This window comes from Lithobates pipiens, unplaced genomic scaffold, assembly GCF_037356315.1.
Source record: "Lithobates pipiens isolate NorthernLeopardFrog02 unplaced genomic scaffold, aLitPip1_a1.2 Scaffold_19, whole genome shotgun sequence".
In the NCBI taxonomy this organism is placed as follows: Eukaryota; Metazoa; Chordata; class Amphibia; order Anura; family Ranidae; genus Lithobates; species Lithobates pipiens.
The window spans coordinates 174,999,017-175,024,382 of record NW_027507764.1 but is presented as its reverse complement, the minus strand read 5'-3'; the positions used below and the strand labels follow the sequence as shown (position 1 = coordinate 175,024,382).

Sequence of the window (25,366 nt, the reverse complement as noted above, 5' to 3'; positions counted from 1 at the left end):
ATGCTCCACTACATTGGAGAGTGCCAGAGCATCATGGGAAATGTAGTTCCAAAACATCTGGGGTGCCAAGGTTTGCCATCACTCACATAGGCCTATCTCAGTTCTGTGTGTTTCACTGACGATTGAATTATCATAGCTGAAGCGTCACGGTGCACCAACTGCAGGCAGAAATGCAGAATCACACATATTTTATTATATATATATATATATATATATATATATATATATATATATATATATATATATATATATAAAAAAAATAATTACACACACACACGTGATCCTGCACACAGTTTCTGCCCTGTAGCAGTAAAAGTGCTATAGGACGGTCAGCAAGTTAAAGTAAATTCTAAGTGTGAAATAAACCGGTGTAGATTACATTTGAAAGAGATCAGGATGCTACTCCTTATAATACCTTTATCTTTCTTTCTCTGTCACGGTCTTTGTTTAAGCATCATTTATGGTCAGTATCGACTTCCTGGACAGTAGTCTTGAGATTCTTCACTATGTGTGCAGATTGCAGCTCACCCCCTCACTCACTACTGTTGTCCCTCATCACTAGCACTGCATTATTATGTGCAGTCTGAGTGATCCAAGGGGATTGTAGACTGAATGGATGCTTCTTTTATTTTCCATAGCAACTTGACTGGAACCCAAGAACTGTTTTTTTTTCTTCTCCCCCCTAGTTAAATACCATTTTTGAAAAAATAAAACTGCTGTTGTATAATGTAAAATGCCAGGATTTTTTTTTTTACTGTATGAAAACCTGCAAAGAAACTGTTAGGCCCCATGTAAATGTTGTACTATGCATAACCGAAGTTGAAATTGTCATATGAAACTCAACAGCCAACTATGTTAAAAAGCAATTAAATGAAATTTCTTCTTAACCTAAAATGTCATCATGGAAAAACAAAGCATCTGGCCAAATAGATGGGACCTCCTGAGTTCCAATCCAAGTGTGTTTAGATATAGGCTTATATACCGTGCATGCAGTCATACACACACGCACACACACACACACACACACACACAGATCACAAAATCATCAGGAATATACCACATTTTCGTAGAGTGTAGATGATTTATTAACCAAGACCCCAGTCCACAGATATTAGCAAACATTGTTTACATGCAATGTTACAACAAAACGTTTGTCTACATGAAATACAAAGCATTTTTTTTTTTATTGTTTTACATAGAGCTTGGTAACATTTACACAAAACAATCAGTTGTTGGAAGCAACTTCTGAAACAATGCAATTCTGAATATGGTTTGTTGAGTTGTGAAATACAGTAGACATGTAAAGGAAATATACACCCAAAACGGCAAGTAAAGCTTTACTACTGAAATCTGATTTGATTGTTATGGGCCACTGCACACAACTGCCCTTAAAGTGAACCTTGACGCACAACTTTTTTTTGGTTTTAGATCGAAGGACAGGATTTACTCCACTAATGGGTGTTAGATCTTTTCCCCCCACTACTCAGCTGACATTGCAGCTTCATCATGGCTCACCTGCAGAAATTCCATACATTCCTATGCACAATCAACTACAGCACAGGATCTTAGGCAGTGACACTCATACCCCAATTGGTACTAATGCCCCCCTTCAAGTAAATTTATCAAAATATCATAGCGTTTCAGAAAAACTATAGATTTTAGGAACCATGTATACATTTTATGGAGTGCTGGTAATGATGTACACAGTGTCATAAGATACTAGAAGTATCTATCTCAAGATAAATAAAAGGGACTGGTATTGCTGACCTCCATCTGGAGAAGCCATCTGTTATGTTGACCTACTGGCTTTAATATAGTCTAAATCACCGACCTAAAACAAGTATGCAGATAGGAAAATAAACATCAGAAGGCTGTGTCAGAAAACTTTTTTGCTGTCAGCGATTATAAAATGGACCCCAACAAAACGTAATTTAAATTTGCTAAAATACTTTGTGTAAACCAGCCTTTTTCAATGAGGGTGCCCTTGAGGTTTCTTCAGAGGTACCTTGGGAAAAAGCCTAAAAAATGTATCAAGAATTGTATACAAGCCAGCAGGTGGATAAAGCCTGCATTTTAGTTACACAAAGCCATGGGTTTTAAATATGCACCATTATGACTTTCTAGACACTGGCATCCTAACAACCAATTACATCATCAGTTGGTAAGGAGGATGTCTGTTGCATCCACAGCATCTTTGTATGACCCTATAACTTTGGGTGTCCTATGTGTGGATGTTGCTGCATTTGGTAAAACTGTTAGAATCTTTTTTTTTTTTACAGTTTAGAATAGGGTGCCTCAAGATTGTCCATAATTTTAAAGGGTTCCTTGACTGAAATAGGGCTGAGAAACACTGGCGTCAACAACTGCCTTTTTAAAAAATAAAAAACACCTTTTCCCATCCTCAGCTGCATCTCGGTGTCGCTGATCTCTTGATGTCACTTCCTGTCTACGTGTACCTCCAGTGATGGAACAAGGACAAGGATATTCATATGGAAGGATCACTAGGTATTTTAATGGCTGGAGATTTAAAAATATTAAAAATGAGCTGTGAAATGAACGTTTATACAACATTTTAGTGACCAGGGTTACATCTATTTTAAGCACTGAAGCAAGAGGGTCACCATGACAGCTAGGCAACTAGTATTAAAAGGAGAGGTCAGAAATACCAATGTTAACATTTTCTCTCAAGGTTTTCTGTAGGGCCCAATAACGCATCAAAAACTGCACATACAATCTCTGTTAAGTAGCACTGGGAGGCCAATTAGAATGAAGGCACCACATCACACAAACGTATGTAGCGTACATTGTTGCACATTATTGTAAGCAAAAAGTGTGAATAGGCTCTTAAGGTGAGGTAAGCAACCAGGGGGTACTTGTCAAACACTGCTAAAGGTGTATGTTTTTTTTTTTTAATACAGATGAGAAACACTGTATTACAGGGTACGTAGAAGGAAAAAGTGGAAGAATGCTTTGTAGTGATGTATGGAAGATCCAATCCAGTGGTTTCCCAGGAAGCCCAGCTCGCTCTAGCACAGCTGGGGTGGGAATAGTGGAAGAGCCACCAAAACACAGAAACAGAACTGGGCAGAGTTCTACACAAAATTTACCTATACTGTAATCATTCAGCTATACAAATACGATATCTAAACCAAAACACAACGGTTGCAGCTTGCAGTTTTTTTCCAGTAACTACATCTACTAAATATAAGGAAATAGCTACTCTGCTATACAACAAGGAAACAAATAAATGTAATTAATCCCAATATAATCGAGGGTGTATGCCTCCTTTACATGCACAATGGATATGAATCTTTGCAACTTTGGAGAGGCACAACAAACCTGAACCCCTTAAACGCGCATGTACACAAATTTGTTTATATAGAATAAAAAGAATATTTGAAAATAAATAAAAGGTCCAAATATGCCTCAACTCCATCTTCTCAGGTTTTTACACACACAGCAGTGCTATAACCACCCAACATTTTTAAAGATTTAAAATAAACTTCTCACTTTAAAGAGTCTTTATCAATATGACCAATCTTAGACTCAACAGTGTCAGCTGCATGAATCAGTGAAGATCTTCTGGGTGGATACCTGCAGTCTGGCAAATTGGTGTAAGAATGATCCTGTTTTTTAACTATGGCTTCATTAGTACAGTGGGCACACCAGACATATTAACTTATTCTTAATATGTTCATAACTCTGTAAGCAGCTTAAAATCGAGAATAATGGAAAAGACTCATTAAATAATCCACCAATCATCTACATTTACCTCTCTTTGCTTGATATCTTCCAAAAGACAAATAAAGCTTCAGTGAATTGCTAAGAGCTCTAGGAGCCTCAATTTGCACTTCTCAATTTGGAAGAGCAATGGTTTTATTACAAGGTGCACTCGCATTGCTAAACTTCTTAGTAGACCCTGCAGAAATGTAAAGGTTTGCTCTTTGGCGATTGTTTATAACCACAGATTCAAACAGGTATAGAAATTGACAGGTGGACCAAAAAATTGGTCAAGAGAACTCCCATTTCTGTGACAGATAAGCAAAACCACTACAATTTTGTTGCATCGGCCCCAGTGGGTCTCTTTTTGTGGTACGTGGTCTTCAGATCTAATCTACCTTCAGAAGGAAAAGATGTCTCTATTTCCGTTTCGTATTTTACAAGTCAGGGTATGGAGCTGCAGCAATGGTTGAAAATATGCCTTTCATACACAGCAACAAATGCCAATTGCTGTGTGAAGTGGAAGGAACTCAGATCATCGGTTGAGAAAGAGCAGTGAGTAGGAACTTCTAAATACCACTAAAATAGGAAACCCCAGCCCAGAGGATAATGTGGAAGCAGGTGCAGGAGACAGGGGTGCAAGAAGAGCAGAAAGCTCAAGTGAGCAGCATGGGATTTATAGGAAGCAATTGTAGAATCAGGCACAGAGTCAGGTTGTTACACCCTCCATACAGCCCTGAACAAACCAATTACCTGCTAGGCTGTCATTCTCCTTTACCAATCATTTTTAAAGAACTTTCATTATCCTGATAACGCTTGCTGTAAACAAAAACATCAATACCAATATCCAGGGCTCACCGATGACAATTCTAGAGTCTTCCATAACTTCACTCAGCTTCAGCTCATTATTCTACTAATTACACAATACACTGCATTCTTAAGACCTATAAGTTGATTCCATTAAAATCCATTACCATTTTCATTTTTTTCATGAATAAAAATGCAACATAAAAATCTGATAAATACCTGTTTTGATGTTGCAGTGCAAAATCTACCCAGTGTGTCAAATATATGAGCATATAAAAAAAGATCAATAAATCCAGGAAAGTTGCAAATGGATTACATGCAGTATTGGGCTGACCCCCCCACCTTCGCTGCAGAGGTGGAAATTATGTACCGTCAGTCCCGCTAGCAATAAAGCAATAGGAGTCTGGAATGCAAGATACCTATGCATGCTCTATTAATATGGCAAACTCGGACATTGCTGTTACAAAGTCCTTGTCACAGAAAGTGTTCTGATACAATACAATGAGTGGTTAATAAGCATTTCTGTTAAATATATAAAGGTATACATTTCCTGCTCCGTGTAGTGAATTCCAGTTTACCCAAAACAGTGCAAATTATGCAGCCCATTATAGGGCACCAGCATCTTACATATACAGATATTTGTTGTATAACCATGGGCTGTTATCAGAAAAGCACTGGTACATACAACAGAAGGAGCTTTTTACACTTCAATAGCCTGTTCATAACACATCTCTTATGATACAGTTTAGGTGCACTGAGGCTACTGTACTGCCCCAATACTAGCAAGTACATGGAGGGGAGGGATGTTACTCACAGGAAGCCAAGGATTTGCATGTTAGCAGACTATAAATATGATCAAGAATCAAAAAGTATTCCAGTGATCTATCCTTACCTGTCTGATCATGAAATGTGTGAAAAAAAACAAAAGGACTCAGCTTCCTCAGCTGTTAGGGGTTGAACATTTGGAAATGACTCTACCCTACTGTCTGCAGATTAAGATGGGACCCTACTCACCATAAATTTGGGGGTAATTGTAATCTCACTGCCTGGCTTTTTTTTTTCTTAGTTCATCAATCCATGAAGGTCATCAGCATCCCATTATTATTATTTACCAGCATGATTGTATGATTTGCTTACAGCTGAATACAGAAACCAGAACACCACAGGATTTATCTATTACTAGCATGCTAAAGTCTATTATGTATATAATGCACTGTAAATTTCCAGGGCTGTGTTGCCATCTTCATATATTTTTTTATCTATCATGTTTTTTCAAAGTTGTCTATTCTGTCCCCGCAAAACAAGTGAATGAACTATAGAATTCAGTATTTGAATGCAAGCATATTTGGTGGGATTGATGATCTGTGACCACAGTAAGTAGTGGCAGATTAGTAAAGAGACACAGTGTCCCCTTAAGGGGTAGTAAAGGGTTTACTTAACCAAGAGTATAAACTTGTGGTTTTAACAGACTGTTTAACCTTTTCCTATAGATCCCTGGATCACAGGTACACACTGTAGCACAAATCCCAGGTTACACTCTAGTTAGAGTACCCAATAATTATAGTTAGGCATGTTTAAATTTAGACTTTAAATGGGTGTGCAAACCAGTGTTGGCACTATAATTTTTGATACTTTGTGGAGCTGAGAAAATGCACATAATGAATGTAAATATATTTTGCAGATTCATGCCTAATGTTACTAACAATTTACTTCGCACTGAGGGTAAATTATTTTCACCAAACAATATTGTGGCTGAACTTCTTCCTGTAATTGGAACCAATGACAATCCCTTGGATAGGTCACTTTTACATAATTCCACACCCACTGTCATGTATTCAGTAACCAGCACTTAAAAATCATCACATTGTAGAGCTGTTCAAAATTAGCTCAACAGCCTTAAAAGATACTATAGGATCAATAGTGATGGAAAGCAACAGAACTCCCATGGAAACGCTGCTGTTGGCAAGCCAGATGCCCTGCTCTCTGTGAGTGGTTTCTGCACTTTTTGTCATATATGTTTACTATTACAATATGTTGGGTTTGTTTTCTTTTTCTGTAAAAAGAATATCCTAGATATTCTACTGCTGGCTGACCCCCATCTGCTGGTGATCTGCCTCTGGTTCATCCTCTTCCACATCAGCATTATATTCTTCAAACGTGTCATCATCCACGTCTGGGAGACCGAGTAGCTGTGAAGAAGAGAAAATGTCAGAGATATGGCCAAATCATACACCAGTATTGCAGTACATATTAAAAGTCATACGTGGGCTATAAAGACCAGTTAACTACATTAAAAAAAATCAGTTAAAACAGATGGATGGTGGATCCGTTCCCCATCTGTCTGGCGGACCAGATGTCAGTCGAATGTAAAACGGACAGGCGGTCCACTTACAACCCAACCACTCAAAGAGTGAAGTGGGATGTGTTATCTGCCTGCTCAGCAGGGAACAGTGGACAGATACCCCCCGCTGGGCAGGCAGATCCAATGGTGCAGTCTGCTCGTGTGAAAGAGCCCTTAGTCAGATGGTATGTATTTGGCAACCTGTACTTTGCCTCCTGTATATAATAATTGTATATGTGATAGACTTGTTATAGAGAACCTGCTAAGGCCAACCCATACATGGTTCGAATCTTGGCTGGTTTGGCAGGAACCAGCTGAGATTCGAACTGTTAATGAGCAGGCTGAATGTACCAAGTTGATTGATCAATCAACTTGGGTACAGCCAGCCTGCCGGATTCTCTTGCAATTCTTTTTTTTTTTTTTTACAAAGAAAGTGTTTATTGAGTTGAGAAGAACCACAAGTACAGGGTACAAAATACATACAGTAGGCAGATAAAGCAGAGATACATCAAAAATACATCATGCTGGATGGGAGCAGGAGGTACCAGAAACCAAACTGATGGAGAGGGTACATTGAAGAGCTGCTAACAGGGTCACAGAAATAGGAGTTAGAGCACAGCACTGAGGCAGATCGGTAAAGGAGCTACAAAGCATCAATGCGGTAAGTCCTGGGGAAGGGAGGGGGGAGGAGGGGGAAAACAAACAGGCCGGGCACTTCTTGCAATTCTTTTTAGCGGCTGTTAGCAATAATTACTGTCTTCTCCAAGCCATACATGATGCGATTTTCTTTCCTGCAACCACGGGGTGGGTGGGCGATGCCGTCCCCGCCTGGAGAAGACAATTGCCCGGTAGCAGGGATTCCCCTGTCTACGTTGATGGGGGGAATCATGCAAATTTCTTTCCTGCAACACTGTGTAAGGCCAGCCAAAGAGGCACTCGCCAGCAAGATCAGAAGGAAATGAATGCATACGCTGTAGATGGCTATCAAGTCACTGTCTGCTGCGGCAGATACTTGAGAGGAGGAGAGGCGTAGATCCGACTATACGGCCTTATGGGGCCACCAGAGCATCAGTACTGTCCACGAGAGGAGCCTGTGACCTTGCCAGAAACCTCAGTACCGTTCCGTTAAACTGAGACGCCAACAGGTCTACCTCGGGGGTGCCCCATCGGAGACATATCCGATGAAACATGTCCTGGTGAAGGAACCACTCCATGGACCAACACTAGCTGACTGGAGCAATTGCATTTTTGCACTCCTAGAATGCATACGGCAGAGAGGGCCAGAACAAGCTCTGTATTTTCGGAAGATACTAAGCTAAGCAGGGCAATAACTTCTCTGTAGGATGTGTAAACCTTGCAAAAAGGTCTGAACAAATTAATGGGGTGGGCAACTACATGGCAATCAACGTAGGAAAATGTAAAATAATGCATTTGGGTGGCAAAACTATGAATGCAATCTATACACTGGGGGGGGGGGGGGAAACCTCTGGGGGAATCCAGTATGCAAAAGGACCTGGGGGTCATAGTAAATGATAGGCTCAGCAATGGCATGAAGTATTGCAAACAGAATATTGGCATGCATTAAAAAGGGGATCAACCCCAGAGATAAAACAATAATTCTCCCGCTCTATGGGACTCTGGTCCGACCGCACCTAAAGTATGCTGTCCAGTCCTGGGCACCAGTCCTCAGGAAGGATGTACTGGAAATGGAGCGAGTACAAAGAAGCGCAACAAAGCTAATAAAGGGTTTGGAGGATATTAGTTAGGAGGAAAGGTCGTTATTCTCTCTGGAGAAGACACACTTGAGAGGGGACATGATTTCAATATACAAATATCATACTGGTGACCCCGCAATAGGGATAAAACTTTTTTGCAGAAGGGAGTTTAACAAGACCTGTGGCCACTCATTAAAATTAGAAGAAAAGAGGTTTAACCTTAAACAATGTAGAGGGTTCTTTACTGTAAGTATGGCAAGGATGGATGTGGAATTCCCTTCCACAAGCAGTGGTCTCAGCGGGGGGGGGCATTGGTAGTTTAAAGAAACTATTAGATAAGCACCAGAATGACCGCAACATACAGGGATATACAATGTAATAATACTGGCATATAATCACACATATAGGTTGGACTTAATGGACTTTTCAACCTCACTAACTATGTAACCATGCCCACTGGAGGATGCTGGCTACTGTCAGGGCTGCCAACATTCTTCGCTCTGCCCTGGTGATTGACATAGACCACCGCCGTGGCATCATCTGCCTGGATCCATACCAGGAGCCCCCGAAGTCGACGTCCATGATCCATACATAGTCTGATCGCTCAAAGTCCCAGGATATCGATCGACAGTCCGGATTCCTCCAACGTCCAATGACCCTGAGCAGAACCTAGTCCCAGGACACCTCCCTAACCAGACAGACTGGCATTGGTGGTGACCACTGTCCAATACAAGGGGTGAAAGGATGTGCCCTGTCGAAATCCCCGAGAGCGAAGCCACCAGACCAGGGACCCCTGGTTTTCTGGCTCAGCCAAATCCGATAGCCCAGAGACCTAGGGAACTTTAAGCCAGGATCTTCATCAGGCCCAATACCCACATGCAGGACCACAGGGAAGCCCACTTGCGAGACAACAGTAGTTGTAACAAAGCATGCAACTTCTGGTTTGTCCAGAGGAAGAAAACACTCTGGCCAGAGATGAAACCAGAGTCAGGCCCAGATAATCCAATTTTCTGGAAGGAGCCGGAGCAGACTTCAGGTAGTATAGAAGCCAACTGAAAACTGAGGTCTGTATAGCAAGCTCAGTCGTCCCTCAGGGTAGCCGAGGACTCTGCTCACAGAAGAAAATCCTTCAAGCAGCCCAGGACTGCAACCCCCCCCCCCCGATGTAACCATGCCAGAACTGGGGCCAACACCTTTGCAAGGGGTGGAGGTGAGTCCAAATGTCAACACCGTGAGCTGAAAATGCTCTTTTCCCACAGTAAAATGGAGGAAGTGTTGGTGTTGGGCACCTATTGGAGTACGTGATCAGCATCCGTGATGTCGGCAGAAGCCCGAAAGTCCCCATGATGAAGGGACGCCACCAATGCACGGATGGACTCCATTCTGGACATTCTGTATCCACTGGAACCGCGACAAGCACACCCTGAAGCAACAGGGCTTGCACAGCCCCAAGGAGAAGTGGCAACAGTCCGGTGACAGGCACCAATTGGGAGGAAAAAACCCTTTTCGGGGTTCAAGGTCGGAACACTATGATATAGTGGAGGGCATGTCTTCATGCTGAAGGGGCCTTGTTCATAGGTCTAGGGTGCCGCGCTTTTGGCTCACCAGACCAGGTCCATTGTGTGCCGAGAAGAAGGACCGCATCCGCTACAAGGCCCTTTTCCCCCCCATTTCAGACTGTGAAAGACATCTACACTTCCCTCCTCAGACTCATAACAATATCATCCAGAGTAGCCCCAAACAGACATTGCCTTGAAATGGTAACCCAGTCAGAGCTTTTTTATTTAGAAGCCCAGTCCGCAGATCAACACGTAAGCCCCAATACATGCCTAAGCACCACTGCCGAAACAGAGAGCTTAGCAACCAAGGGAACTGCATCCAAGAGGCATCGCCTATAAACTGCAGCCCCCAGACCAACTGGTCCGCTAACTCAGCGAAAGCAGAGGGAATCTGTTCCCTCTCCAGGTATGTCAGCCAGATCCTTAAAAAGAGGTAGACTCCTCTACCAGAATCATGGTCGCCTTGCGCAACCAAAAGATAGGGGGATCCACTACTGGTGGAGCAGTCCACTCTTTAAAGGAGGGACCCCACGCCGTAGACATTGGTGCAGCTAGTTCTGCAAATATCTCCTAAACCTTTTAGGTTAGGGAGATATTTCTTGCACCTACAGGTAAGCCTTAATCTAGGCTTACCTGTAAGTTAAAGTGGTTGTAATGGGTTTACAACCACTTTAATCCTAGCAGAGAAATTACATACAATCTCCTGAAGAAGCGGTTCCTGCAAAACATGTACAGCTTAGTTTATTGCTACATTTCAGCCTAGTCACATATCTGGGCTGTCCTAGGCTCAATATTTCTACGGCTCTTGGAGAGACCTAGTTCCTCACTGTAGAAAGCTACAGCGTTGTTTTTAAATGTTTCTTTTAATTCTAGTTACGAATTGTTATTAATAAAATTCATTGTTTCTGCTTTTAATTGGTGCCTAGAAAGTCAATTTTTTCACTTCCAACTTTTGATTAAATCATAAATACCATCTTGATGGATTCAAATGTGCCCTTTTCCTAGGGAGATATAGAAAGCTATTGGACACTCACATTTTTCTAGTGTATCTGTATTAATTTTACTGTATGGCCTGCTTGGGGGTATATAACACGTATAATAAAATAGAATCTTTCAGAAAAGAACTGATGACATGTGTATGGTGTTGTGCAGAAAAAACATAGCTCAATAAATATGATGTAAACAAGCCCTCAAAAGGTCAATTCACGGAAAAGCCTTAGGTTTTCTTTGTTTTAATCACTTTGCATCTGGGCCATTTCTAAACACTTCGCTCCTACATGTAAAAATCAAATTTCTTTTGCTAGAAGATTACTTAGAACCCCCAAACATTATATATATATATTTTTTTTTTTAAGCAGAGGCCCTATAGAATAAAATGCTGGGTGTTGCAATTTTTTTTGTTACATATTTGCGCAGGGGTTTTTGCAAATGCAATTTTTAGGTAAAAAAAAAAAATACACTTTAACCACTTAAGGACCAGGCCTCTTTTTCGGACTTGGTGTTTCCATGTTTAAAACAGTTTTTTTTGCTAGAAAATTACTTAGAACCCCCAAACATTTTATATTGTTTTTTTTCTAACACCCTAGAGAATAAAATGGCGGTCATTGAAATACTTTTTTTCACACCGTATTTGCGCAGCGGTCTTAGAAGCGCACTTTTTTTGGAAAAAATTCACTTTTTTGAATAAAAAAATAAGACAACAACAGTAAAATTAGCCCAATTTTTTTTTATAGTGTGAAAGATAATGGTATGCCGAGTAATACCCAACATGTCACGCTTCAAAATTGCGCCTGCTCGTGGAATGGCGTCAAACTTTTAGCCTCAAAAATCTCCATAAGCGACATTTAAAAAATTCTACAGGTTGCATTTTTTGCGTTACAGAGGAGGTCTAGGGCTAGAATTATTGCTCTCGCTCTACCGATCGCGGCGATACCTCACATATGTGGTTTGACCACCGTTTTCATATGCGGGCGCTACTCACGTATGCGCTCGCTTCTGTGCGCAAGCTCGTCGTAACGGGGTGTTTTTAAATTTTTTATTTTTTTTTTCTTATTTATTTTAATTTATTTTATTTATTTTTACACTTTTTAAAAAAAAATAAATAAAATGGATCACTTTTATTCTTATTACAAGGAATGTAAACATTCCTTGTAATAGAAAAAAGCATGACAGGTCCTCTTAAATATGAGATCTGGGGTCAAAAGGTCCTCAGATCTCATATTTGGGCTAAAATGCAAAAAAAAAAAAAAATAAAAAATAAAAAAAGAAAATCTGACATTAAAAAAAAAAAATATACCTTTAAGAGGTATGGGCGGAAGTGACGTTTTGACGTTCGCTTCCGCCCTCCTATGGTATAGAGACGAGTGGGGGCCATCTTAGCCTCACTTGTCTCTATGCCCAGCAGAGTGAAGGACCCGATCGCCTCCGCCGCTACCGACGGCTCCGGTAAGCGGCGGAAGGTGCGGGAGGGCGGCGGGAGGGGGGTGGCACCTCTCCCGCCGCCGATAGCGGTGATCTCGCGGCGAATCCGCCGCGGAGACCACCGTTATCGTACAGCCGACCGCCGCCTGAAGAGATGGACACCTCGGTTGTGGCAGCAGCTGCTGCCGTTACCGAGATATCCCTCTTCAAAAAATGGACGTACATCGTCGTGCGGCGGTCGGCAAGTGGTTAATGAATAAAAAATATTTATCCCAATTTCGTATATTATGAAAGATGATGTTACGCAGTAAATAGATACCTAGCATGTCACGCTTTAATACTGCATCTGCCAGCGCAATGGCAGCAAACTACGGTGCTTAAAATTCTCCATACGTGACACTTTAAACACCTTTTCAGGTTACTAGCTTAGAGTTACACAGGAGCTGTGGTTCTAGAATTATTGTTCCCATGCCAACGTTCACGACAATACCTCACATGTGTGGCGTGATCACCATTTATATATGCACGCGGAAGTAATAAATACATTTGCGCGCAAGTACGCGAGGACAGGGGACAGAGCTTCTTATCTTACACCCAAATCATAAGCCCGCAACCAAAACCTCCTGGTCTCCACCAACCGTCTTTGGGCAGACTATCTCCCCAAAGACCAAAGCGAAGAGTCTCGGGGTTATTTTAGACGCACAAATGTCAATGGATGCGCAAATAGGATCTGTAGTCAGTGGATCCCACCATCTGCTGCGCATTCTTCGCAGACTCATCCCTTTTATGACAAAACAGTGCTAGTTGGAACAATCATTAATTCACGACTGGACTACGCAAACTCGCTTTACATAGGATTACCACAATATCAACTTGCACGATTACAACTGATCCAAAACACGGCGGCAAGGCTGATAACAGGAAAAAAAAAACCTGGGAATCCATCGCTCCTTCGCTGAGGAGCCTACATTGGATAACCGTAAAAAAATCGGATCACGTTCAAGACCCTTTGCCTCACCCACAAATGCGTGCATAGAGAAGCTCCGCAATACCTAATGGAGAAAATAAATCATTACACACCAAACCGCAGTCTTCGATCAGCCAACAAAAACCTCCTCCTCGTGCCCAAAGCCCGGTATAAATCCAAGGGCCTCGGCTATGGAATGCTCTACCAATCAACATCCGCCTGGAAGAAAATCACCTGGCTTTTAGGAAAAAACTCAAGACCTTCCTCTTTTAGCAGATGATCAAAGCTCGCCACAGCGCCTAGAGGCGATTCGGTTCGCATTGTGCGCTATACAAGTATTTCATTCATTCATTCATTCATATTGCCATATGTATGCTGTAATTAACCCTCCTTCTTTCAAAATGTGTAATTTTGTAATGTTACAGTGCCTTGCAAAAGTATTCGGCCCCCTTGAACTTTTCAACCTTTTGCCACATTTCAGGCTTCAAACATAAAGATATAAAATTGTTATTTTTTGTGAAGAATCACCAACAAGTGGGACACAATTGTGAAGTGGAACGAAATCTATTGGATTTTTGAAACTTTTTTAACAAATAAAAAAATGAAAAGTAGGGCGTGCAAAATTATTCGGCCCCCTTGCGTTAATACTTTGTAGAGCCACCTTTTGCTGCGATTACAGCGGCAAGTCGCTTGGGGTATGTCTCTATCAGTTTTGCACATCGAGAGACTGAAATTCTTGCCCATTCTTCCTTGCAAAACAGCTCGAACTCAGTGAGGTTGGATGGAGAGCGTTTGTGAACAGCAGTTTTCAGCTCTTTCCACAGATTCTCGATTGGATTCAGGTCTGGACTTTGACTTGGCCATTCTAACACCTGGATATGTTTATTTGTGAACCATTCTTTTGTACACTTTGCTGTATGTTTGGGATCATTGTCTTGTTGGAAGATAAATCTCCGTCCCAGTTTCAGGTCTTTTGCAGACTGCAACAGGTTTTCATCCAGAATGGTCCTGTATTTGGCTGCATCCATCTTCCCCTCAATTTTAACCATCTTCCCTGTCCCTGCTGAAGAAAAGCAGGCCCAAACCATGATGCTGCCACCACCATGTTTGACAGGGTGGATGGTGTGTTGAGGGTGATGAGCGGTGTTGCTTTTACGCCAAACATATCGTTTTGCATTGTGGGCAAAAAGTTCGATTTTGGTTTCATCTGACCAGAGCACCTTCTTCCACATGTTTGGTGTGTCTCCCAGGTGGCTTGTGGCAAACTTTAGACAAGACTTTTTATGGATATCTTTGAGAAATGGCTTTCTTCTTGCCACTCTTCCATAAAGGCCAGATTTGTGCAGTGTACGACTGATTGTTGTCCTATGGACAGACTCTCCCACCTCAGCTGTAGTTCTCTGCAGTTCATCCAGAGTGATCATGGGCCTCTTGGCTGCATCTCTGATCAGTCTTCTCCTTGTCTGAGCTGAAAGTTTAGAGGGACGGCCAGGTCTTGGTAGATTTGCAGTGGTCTGATACTCCTTCCATTTCAAAATGATCGCTTGCACAGTGCTCCTTGGGATGTTGAAAGCTTGGGAAAAGTTTTTGTATCCAAATCCGGCTTTAAACTTCTCCACAACAGTATTACGGACCTGCCTGGTGTGTTCCTTCGTCTTCATGATGCTCTCTGCGCTTTCAACAGAACCCTGAGACTATCACAGAGCAGGTGCATTTATACAGAGACTTGATTACACACAGGTGGATTCTATTTATCACCATCAGTCATTTAGGACAACATTGGATCATTCAGAGATCCTCGCTGAACTTCTGGAGTGAGTTTGCTGCACTGAATGTAAAGGGGCCGAATAATTTTGCACGCACCACTTTTCAGTTTTTTATTTGCTAAAAAAGTTTAAAATATCCAATAGATTTCGTTTCACTTCACAATTGTGTCCCACTTGTTGGTGATTCTTAACAAAAAATAAAAATGTTATATCTTTATGTTTCAAGCCTGAAATGTGGCAAAAGGTTGAAAATTTCAAGGGGGCCGAATACTTTCGCAAGGCACTGTACTCGTTGCTTCCAGTTTCACAGAGAGCAAGAGGAACAAAGTCAGTTTCTCTCTGTTCCATGCAGCCATCGCCAGTGGTCGCATCAATCCCGTGCCCCGCAATCAGGCCGCAGAGCCCAGGAAAGGCGGTGGCGGGAGGGCTGAGGAACCCCCTTGCGCAGAAGTGATCAAGTGGTATTAGCCACTCTAATTACTTCTCCTGGAAACTGAATTTCAGGCTGAAAAATTTGATACCAGGGATGATGCCTGTAGGTGCAGGCATCATCCCGGTATAACCGCTGCAACCAAGGACATCCATGGATGTCCTACAGGCAGGACCTAGTTAAATAAATAATGTGCCTGAATACATCAATGGTGACAAAATGTGGTCACATGAAAATTTATCTCAGACTGCATTTCTGGTGACAGACCATCTTCAGCTTCTACCAGACTGAGGGCTCAATTCACTAAAGAATACCACATGAGATAATTTGATCATGTGACACATTTTTTTCCCCAATTATCTCATTCGATAGTCAAAACGTCTTTGCTCTGCCAGTTTATGCTGTATTTACCACACAAGTAAAAACCGCATAAACTGACTCTAAAATGTAAATTCACTAAACAAAATAAATAAGTACATTTGTTGAACAAGTCCTGGTTTAGCCACACGTTATTCAAGGAATCAGTTAGCGCTGCTTAAGGAGACGGCACCCACCAGCCTCCTTAACAACCAGTAAATAGCATAGTTGTTAAGGAGCGGGCAACCGCCACATCTTTAACAACCATGACATCCGCTTCCTGCGGGGTTCCTTACTGACAGCAGAATGTAAACAAAAGAATGGCCGGCTTTAACCTCTTGCAGACCAGCCACCGTCATACTGCAGCAGGTCGGAATGATCCCACGAACCGTCGTTGCTGTACGTCACCCTCCTTTAAGCGGGCTAGCAGGGGCATTTGACTCCTTCGCAAAATACATATTAGTATTCTGTGACTTTAAAAGTAAAATAAATATTTTTAATAAAAAATAAATAAAAAATGTAACATTTCAAAGACTTATAAATTAAAAATGTAAAATAAAATGAACCACAAACCAGTATTTCTGCCTTTAAGAAAGCCAACAAACTTACTGGTCTGAATGACTTGAAGACTTTCTCTAGTATTTCATGAAGCGTCTTCTTCCCACAGGAGGAAATGTAATCCTGAGCTAGCTGCAGGAAAGGCAAGCAGTCTTCACTTTCACTCCACACATGCTGTAACGAGAACAATAACAATGAATACTAAAAAAGCAGGCAACAATACAACGCATTATGTAAGATAATCAGCATGACAGACAACACCATCTTTTGTTGGGAGGTCAGAGGTCATCAGCCTCCTCTCTATAGCTGTTGCAGCTAATCATGTTTGTAATAACAGAAGAGAGAGTGTTTATTTTTACCCATAGGACTGTCAGGACTTCTGCCTACATATGAGCAAAAGACAAAGAATGCCCCATTGTGGTCCATAATTATAACTGCATAATTACACCAATGAAGCAAAGGCTCCAACAATGACTTTGTTTCGTCTTTGATTATAGTCTTTTGCCAGCACTGTGCTGCTAACAGAGATAATCATCTTTGTGTGTCTACAGGCTTTTATTAGAAGAACTAATAAGAGAGTTCATCATCCCAGGCTGTACAGAAAAAGGATCTAGTGATGGCACAGCTGTTTACTTCCAGCAACAAGAACTTTTAGTATTTCCTTGCAGGTCCCTGCCAATGTCCACTAATGTCATTATCTGGGGATCATGGCTATGAAAACGAGGAGGGATAGTTTTTGGGTGCCCACAGAAACAAAGCATTCCCATAAATTAAAGTGGTTGTAAAGTCTCCAAGTTTTTTTTTCACTTTGTGAAGGTTAAAAAAACTTCCGTGTGAAGCAGTGCCCCAGCTCCCCTAATACTTACCTGAGCCATCGTGATCCAACAATGTGCACTAGAGCCTTGGCTCTCCAGGGACTCTCTCTGTCCTCACTAGCAGAAACAGCAGTGGGAGCCATTGGTTCCTGCTGCTGTCAAATCACAGCCAACGAGCGGATAGAGGGCGCAGGGCCGAGCCACGGCTCTTTGTGTGAATGGACATACAGTGCATGCTTGCTCTGGTGGCACAGGAGGAAGGGGCCAGGAGCGGCGGCAGCAGGGCAACGGAGGAGGAGGAGGAGGAGGAGGAGGAAAGGGAGCTACTCTTGTGCAAAACCATTACACAGAGCAGGTAAGTATGAAGAAAAAAAATTATAATTACCTTTAATATCACTTAATTTACTAATGTAGGCTACCATGCATCCGGAAAGTATTCACAGCACTTCACTTTTTCCACATTTTGTTATGTTACAGCCTTATTCCAAAATGGATGAAATTCATTAGTTTCCTCAAAATTCTACAAACAATACCCCATAATGATTTCTTACCAATAGAAAAGGAAAAAAAAGAAAATCCCATGTACATAAGTTTTCACAGCCTTTGCCATGACACTTGAAATTTAGGTGCATCCTGTTTCCACTGGTCATCCTTGAGATGTTTCTACAACTTGATTGGAGTCCACTTGTGATAAATTCAGTTGATTGGACATGATTTGGAAAGGCGCACACCTGTCTATATAGGGTCCCACAGTTAACAGTGCATATCAGAGCACAAACCAAGCCATGAGGTCCAAGGAATGGTCTGTATATCTTCGAGACAGAATTGTATCAAGGCACATATACATTTATGCAGAATTAAAAAAGGTCCAAATGAGCACAGTGGCCTCCATCATCTGTAAATGAAACATCTGGACCCACCAGGACTCTTCCTAGAGAGTGAGCCGCCTGGCCAAACTGAGCAACTGGGAGAACGGCCTTAGTCAGGGAGGTTACCAAGAACCCAATGGTCACTGACAGTGCTCCAGTGTTTCTCTATGAAGAGAGAACAACCATCTCTGCAGCAGTCCACCAATTAGGCCTATATATTATAGTGGCCAGACGGAAGACACTCCCTAGTAAAAGGCACACAACAGCCCATCTGGAGTTTGCCAAAAGGCACCTGAAGGACAAAATTCTCTGGTCTGATGAAACAAAGATTGAACTCTTTGGCCTAAATGGCGTCATGTCTGGAGAAAACCAGGCACTGCTCATCACCTGGCCAACACTATCCCTACAGGGAAGCATGGTGGTGGCAACATCATGCTGTGAGGATGTTTTTCAGTAGCAGGAACTAAGAGAGATTAGTCAGGATCGAGGGAAAAAAATGAATGTAGCAATGTACCGAGACATCCTTGATGAAATGCTCCCTGCTTCAGAATACTCTGGACCTCAGACTGGGATGAAGGTTCATTTTCCAACAGGACAACGACCCTAAGCACACAGCCAAGATAACAAAGGAGTGGCTATTGGACAACTCTGTGAATGTCCTTGAGTGGCCCAGCCAGAGCCCATCCAACCAGATGGAGCTTGAGAGGTCCTGCAAAGAAGAATGGGAGAAACTGCCAAAAATAGGTATGCCAAGCTTATAGCATACTCAAAAAGACACGAGGCTGTAACTAATGTTCAAGGTGCTTCAGCAAAGGCTGTGAATACTTCTGTACATGTGGATTATTTTTATAATAAAATTTGCAAAGGATTTCAAACTTCTTTCACGTTGTCATTATGGGGTATTGTTTGTAGAATTTTGAGGAAATTAATTAATTTAATCCATTTTGGATAAGGCTGTAACATAGAATGTGGAAAGAAAAAAGTGAAGTGCTGTGAATACTTTCCGGATGTACTGGATATAGGAACTTTTAATACTTTTTAATATTATTACAGTATTTTACTTTATATAACACCAATAATGTGTGCAGCGCTTTACATATTGTACATGCATATCAGTCCCTGCTCTCAAGGAGCTTACAATCTAAGGTCATGATCTCAGATGCATACATACAACATATTAGGGCCAACAAACCTACACAGCATCATGTCTTTGGAGTATGGGAGGAAACCAATGTAAACACAGGAAACGCTTTACAGGTATTGTCCTTGTTGAGATTTGAACCAAAGACCATAGCAACAATAGGCAGAAAGGCTAATTACAGTGAGGGGGAAAAAAAAAGTATTTAAACCCCTGCTGATTTTGTACATTTGACTACCGACAAAGAAATGATCAGTCTACAGAACAACAAAACTATCCAGAAAAAACGCATTTCAAAAAAAGTTATAAATTGATTTGCATTTTAATGAGTGAAATAAGTATTTGATCCCCTATTAATCAGCAAGATTTGTCTCACAGCTGTTTTACAGGTAACAAGCTGAGATTAAGAGCACTCTCTTAGAGCCCTTTAACACTGGAGGTGTTTTTCAGGCGCTTAAAAATAGCATCTGTAAAGCACCTGAAAAAAGCTTTATCTGCAATGCCAGTGTGAAAGCCTGAGTGGGGCACTGAACTAGCAAGACGTCAAAAAAAGTCCTGCAAGCAGCTTCTTTGAGGCACTTTAGAAGCAATGTATAAACCGCATCTAAAGTGCCCCACCCATTGAAATCAATGGGCAGTGTCGCCAAAGTGTCTGCAAAGTGCTGCCCGCACTTTTAACCCATTATTCGGCCACTAGCAGGGATTAAAAGTGCCCCACTAGAGCCTGAAAAGCGCCGCAAAAACATCAGTAAATCGCCGCTAAGACTAGTGCCGCTTTACTGCCGATGCTCGGGCGCTGACAGTGTGAAAAGGCTCTTAGGGTACGTTTACATTGAAGGTGGGTTTGAAATTGTGTGCATTCAGCTGAACTTGCACAATTTCAAACCCTCATTTCAGTGTGAGTTCGTGGGGCGATTTGAAAGACATCTGTGCGGGGGCATGCACAAAAACAGGATTTTTTTAAACAGCTTATCTTTAAAATCCTTTTCTTTGATGCACATCAGGGGACACAGAGCCATAGTAGTCACTATGTGGATTATAAGGTCACTGATAGGTGATGGACACTGGCACGCCCTAAGGCAAGAAGTGTACTCCCTATATAACCCCTCCCACTACTCAGTTTTGTAGCCAAGCAATACAAGTGTATACGAAGAAGGGAGGGACTTCTGTGTCCCCTGATGTACATCAAAGAAAAGGATTTTACAGGTAAGCTGTTTTAAAAATCCTGCTTTCTTTTCTTACATCAGGGGACACAGAGCCATAGTAGTTACTATGTGGCATGTCCCATAGCAATGGCAACTGAAGGGAGGGAGACACAACCAAAAAACAAACAAAACAGGAGGCCAGAGGACTCATAGTGCAGCCTGCAGTATACTGCGCCCAAAGGCAATATCCTCATGACCTTTAATATCGATTTGATAAAATCTGATAAACGTATGAACCGAAGACCAAGTCGTGGCCTTACAGATCTGAGACATAGAGGCCTGATGATGCACCAATCACCCTGGATGAGTGTGCTCTAGCATAAGAAGGAAGAATTTTCTTCTTAAGTCGAAGTTTGAACAATCACTTGACGAATCCATTTGGAAAAATAGTAGATTTTGACACGGCCTGTTGTTCACATTTTGGACCTTCTGGCAGTACAAACAAAATGTGTTTTGCGAACCTGAGCGGTCACCTTTAAATAGGCTGATCGCTCTTACTACATTAAGGGAATGTAGTGTTTTCTCCTCCCTAGATTGATGCTCTGGGGAGAAAGAAGCAAAAATAATATCTTGGTTTAAATGAAAAAAACCTGTTACCCCTTTTGGTAGGAATTCAGGATGAGGACAAAAAAAACACCTCATCCTAATGTATGATCAAATATGGCTCTATAGAAGACAGAGCCACTAGTTCTGATATTCTTCTAGCAGAAGAAATGGCAACCAGAAAGATTATCTTTATTGTCAAAAGAACCAAGGAAATTTCTTGTAAAGGTTCAAACGGCTGAATCAGCAAAGCCGATAAGACCAAATTTAAATCCCAAGGATTTAGAGGTGCCTTGATGGGGGGGGGGGATAATCCGTGTTATCCCCTGAATAAGCTACGCACCAAGATTGGAAAGCAAGAGGCCACTGAAAAAACACTGACAAGGCTGGAATCTAGCCCTTGATAGAAGTCAAGGCCAGCTTTATTTCAGATCCCATTTGCAGGAATCAGGGATCCTGCCTATGACATACTTCCTGGGGTGCCAACCCCTGGATCCACACCAAGAAACATACGCCTTCCAAGCCCTATAGTAAATGATTCTGGAAGCCGGTTTCCTGGCACAGTAGACACTACCGAAGGAGATCACCCATGAAACTTTATAAAGTGGGATTCAACAGTCAAACCTGTTACATTTTTTGTCTGTGAGGTAGGATGAAATACCGGACCTTGTGCGAGAAAGTCTGGCTATAACGGCAGAGTCCGAAGGACTCCTACTGCCATCTTTAAGATCTCAGCAAATCAAGATCTTATGGGACCATTGGGGCCGACAGAATCACCTCCTTTCGCTCCTGCTTAATCTTGCGGAGAAGGCATGGAAGAAGCAGAACTGGAGAGAATGCATAGATCGGTGAAAACTGATCCCATAGGAAGACTAATGCGTCTCAACACAAAGTTGTCGACTTTGTTGTTGAATCTGGACACAAATAGGTCCATGTCCAGAATACCCCACCTCTGACATATCACTAGGAAGATGTCGGGATAAAGAGATTATTCTCCCGGAAATAATTGTTGTCGACTCAATTAGTCCGTCTGCCAATTCTCTATTCCTGAAATGAAAATTCCGGATAGGCAAGGAATGTTGTGTTCTGCCCAAGCTAGAACATTATTCACCTCTTTTTGGGCTGCAAAACCTCTCGTGCCCCCTAGTGATTGATGTAAACCACCACCGTGGCCTTGTCAGACTGAACCTGACAGGACAGTCCCGTAGTCTGACCGTCCCAGATTCTAGGGCCAGACATACTGCCCGAATCATCCAAAAAGTTGATAGTCAAGGTCCTCTAACCAGGACCATCTCCCCTGGACAGAATCTTCTTCCAGGGCTGCTCCCCAGCATAGAAGGCTGGCATCTGTTGTTAACACCTTCCAGGATAAAGATTTTCCCTTTTGCTGGATAACAGCCACCAATTTAGGCTCTGACTTACGTTGGGAGCCAAGCGTATTGGAAACAAACAAGGCCTGAATCTTTTTATTCCAGACCGACAGGATGGTGTTTTGAAGCAGTTTTTGAGTAAAAACTGCGCGTAAGGGACGGCCTTGAAGGAGGCCACCATTTCCCCTAACAATCTCCTGCACAGCAGAATGGAAGGAATTTCTTTGTTTTGATAAGTTGAATTAGACCTACAATGGAACTGATTCTTGTCTGGGGTAAGAATACCTTCTTTATGGTATCTATAACCAGCCCCCAAGCACTGTAATCTCCTTGATGGTTTTAAGGAGATTCTTCCTAGGTTGAGTATCCAACCCAGAGATTTCAGGTAGTTACGGCTGTAATCAGACTCTGGTTTTAGACCCGAGACTAAATGATCTATTAAAAGTAGATCTTCTAAATAGGCTAGGACCGTTATGCCTTGAGCCCTTAATCTGGCTAAAGGAGGTGCCAGAATCTTTCAGAACACCCGTGGTGCTGTGGCTAAACCGAATGGCAGGGCCACAACTGAAAAGATAATTTTATATTTCAAAACGCAGAAATTTCTGGTGAGCGGGAAAATTTGGCATATGGAGATATCAAAAATGCATATCGATTAAAGCCAAAAACTTCCCTTCCTTGCAGGAAAGACACAACCGATTGGATTATGAAAGGATCGGATGTTTAAGTGCCGATTCAGATATGCGAGATCTAGAATGGGTCTTACCTCTCTGTTGAGCCAAACCCTGTGCCCTGTTCCAGTAAGGGAAGCTCTGATATCACCGACTGGGATAATAGCTGATCCAGAGGCCAGAAAGAGAGACTTCTTTTTCTCTGGATCCTTGGGAACATTTTCCCTTAGAAAAAAATGAGGAGATGGAAACTCTCGGAACTCTAGTTGTAACCAGAGAAAAAAAAAATGCAGAAATCTATCTGTCTTGACATTGTTCCTGCAAGATCTTGAGAATGACAGGACCTTTCCCCTCACCCAAACGAGTGGGGGTGCCCCTTGATGAGAAGGCTTTAGCATTCTGCTTTGTGGGCTCTCTGCCCCAAGATCTCTTCTGACCCTGGTTCTGCCCTTGGGGTCTTCCCCTTGAAACTGACGGTTGAGGCCGTTGAGACTGCCTAGAGGCAGATGCCCCTGGCATAGGAGAGGCAGCACAATTAAAGAAGAAATGTTTGAACCTCTTCTTTACTGGTAAAAGAGAGCTTTCCCCATTAGAGGTCCTTTGGATGTACTTATCCAGATCGTCTCTAAATAACCGTATCCCATGAAGGGGAAAAAAAAGGCTAAGACCTTTTTACACGGTGCTTCCGCTGATCAATCTTTCAGCCACAGAACTCTGCGAGAATGCACTAGTCCAAGCATAAGCCATAAGGCTTAAATGATAGAGTCTTTCATAACATCTACTGTGAGACATAGTGTGTCAGATACACCAGCCCATTGCCGGGTCTGCCGATCAGGCAGAATTTCAGGTATCTCCACAAACTGTTCCTTAATGGACTGAGATACACCAATTGCAGCAAGAACTGGCTGCGCTACTGAACTTGCAAAAGACATTGTCTTCCAACTTTTTATCTGTTGGATCCTTTAACATCAGTGTATTATCCACTGGACATGTTGCTGGAACAATTGCAGATGGGGGAGGTTCTAATCAACCTAATTAGAGGTAGGTTCCCCCAGAGCCTGTGCTGCAGGCAGCAAAAAGGGTTGAGTAAGGGAGTACACAAGCCAGATGTCTTGTGATGCTACTCCTTCCATATTAGGATCCTCAGAAGAGGATAAATAAGTATCTTCCAAATATTTGGGAAGATCTACCTGATCCCCACCCTCCTGCACCTCAATAAGAGGGTCCTGAAGACTAGATAGGAATCTGTTATGTTTAGCCCCACTATGGAGAGACATAACATTAATCTTCTTTCCAATTTACAAATGGTAGAAGAAAAAAACCTTTTGTATGATATATACAGGGACTGAAGTGTTTTATGCAACAACAGTTTCCCCTGACAGCTCAATCTGACTAGCCATATCTCTCTCAGAGGAGGATGCCATTCTTTTGGAAATGGATTCAGTTTATAGTGAAAAAAACACTGACCCCCTTAGAGAAGTTCCTGGTCCCATTACCATTCATAGCCTGAAGCATAAAGCAGAGGCACTATGCAAAAGAATGTACATTGCTAGGCTATAGTTCAACGCTATTATTTGCTATTAATCCTAGCCTGGTAAAGTATAATGTGTCAAAGGGAAAAAGCCTGTGTCACTAACCTGAACAAGCCATCCTCCTGCTCTGTCCCTCCACAGCCAGCAGCAGCTCTCATCACATACAGAGCTAAAATCAACTTCCTACATGTGTGGCCAGCGTCTGCACCGTTAGCCACGCCCCCCGCGCAAATTACGCCCCCTTCCTTTTAAAGGAAAGTGCTTTCCCGCGCAAGCGGCGTCCTGTGGACATGCAGGCATGACGAAGGGGGTAAATCATCTGCTGAGCGGCCGCGGTCTGTCTCTCTCTTTTAAAAATAAAAAAGGAAACTAGTTAGGCATCTTATACTCCAAAGGGGAAAAATCTATTTTTGGGGCACAGGAAGAGAAGCAGACCCCCCTTCTTACCGGAGGATCTGTTGCAGCTGGAGGAAAGGAGAATGAAGGCTTCAGCGTTTCCAGCGTCAGGGCGATGAGTGCTCAATACAGCCCCCAGTGGTGACACATAGGCATGACAACATTATACATAGAAGGAGAAATTCCTGT

General features: G+C 42.2%; 1 protein-coding gene across 1 annotated transcript in view; it reads right to left on the bottom strand.

The window, feature by feature from the left end:
- Positions 1-1,061: 1,061 nt before the first annotated feature.
- MTURN (maturin, neural progenitor differentiation regulator homolog) overlaps positions 1,062-25,366 on the bottom strand; it is a 47,877-nt gene continuing 23,572 nt past the window's right edge. Inside the window, exons 2-3 of the mRNA XM_077491493.1 lie at positions 16,693-16,815; positions 1,062-6,716 (exon numbers count right to left, since the gene is read on the bottom strand). Of these exons, the coding sequence (XP_077347619.1) occupies positions 6,606-6,716; positions 16,693-16,815 (234 nt within the window). The 3' untranslated portion in view covers positions 1,062-6,605. The remainder of the gene's footprint in view (positions 6,717-16,692; positions 16,816-25,366) is intronic.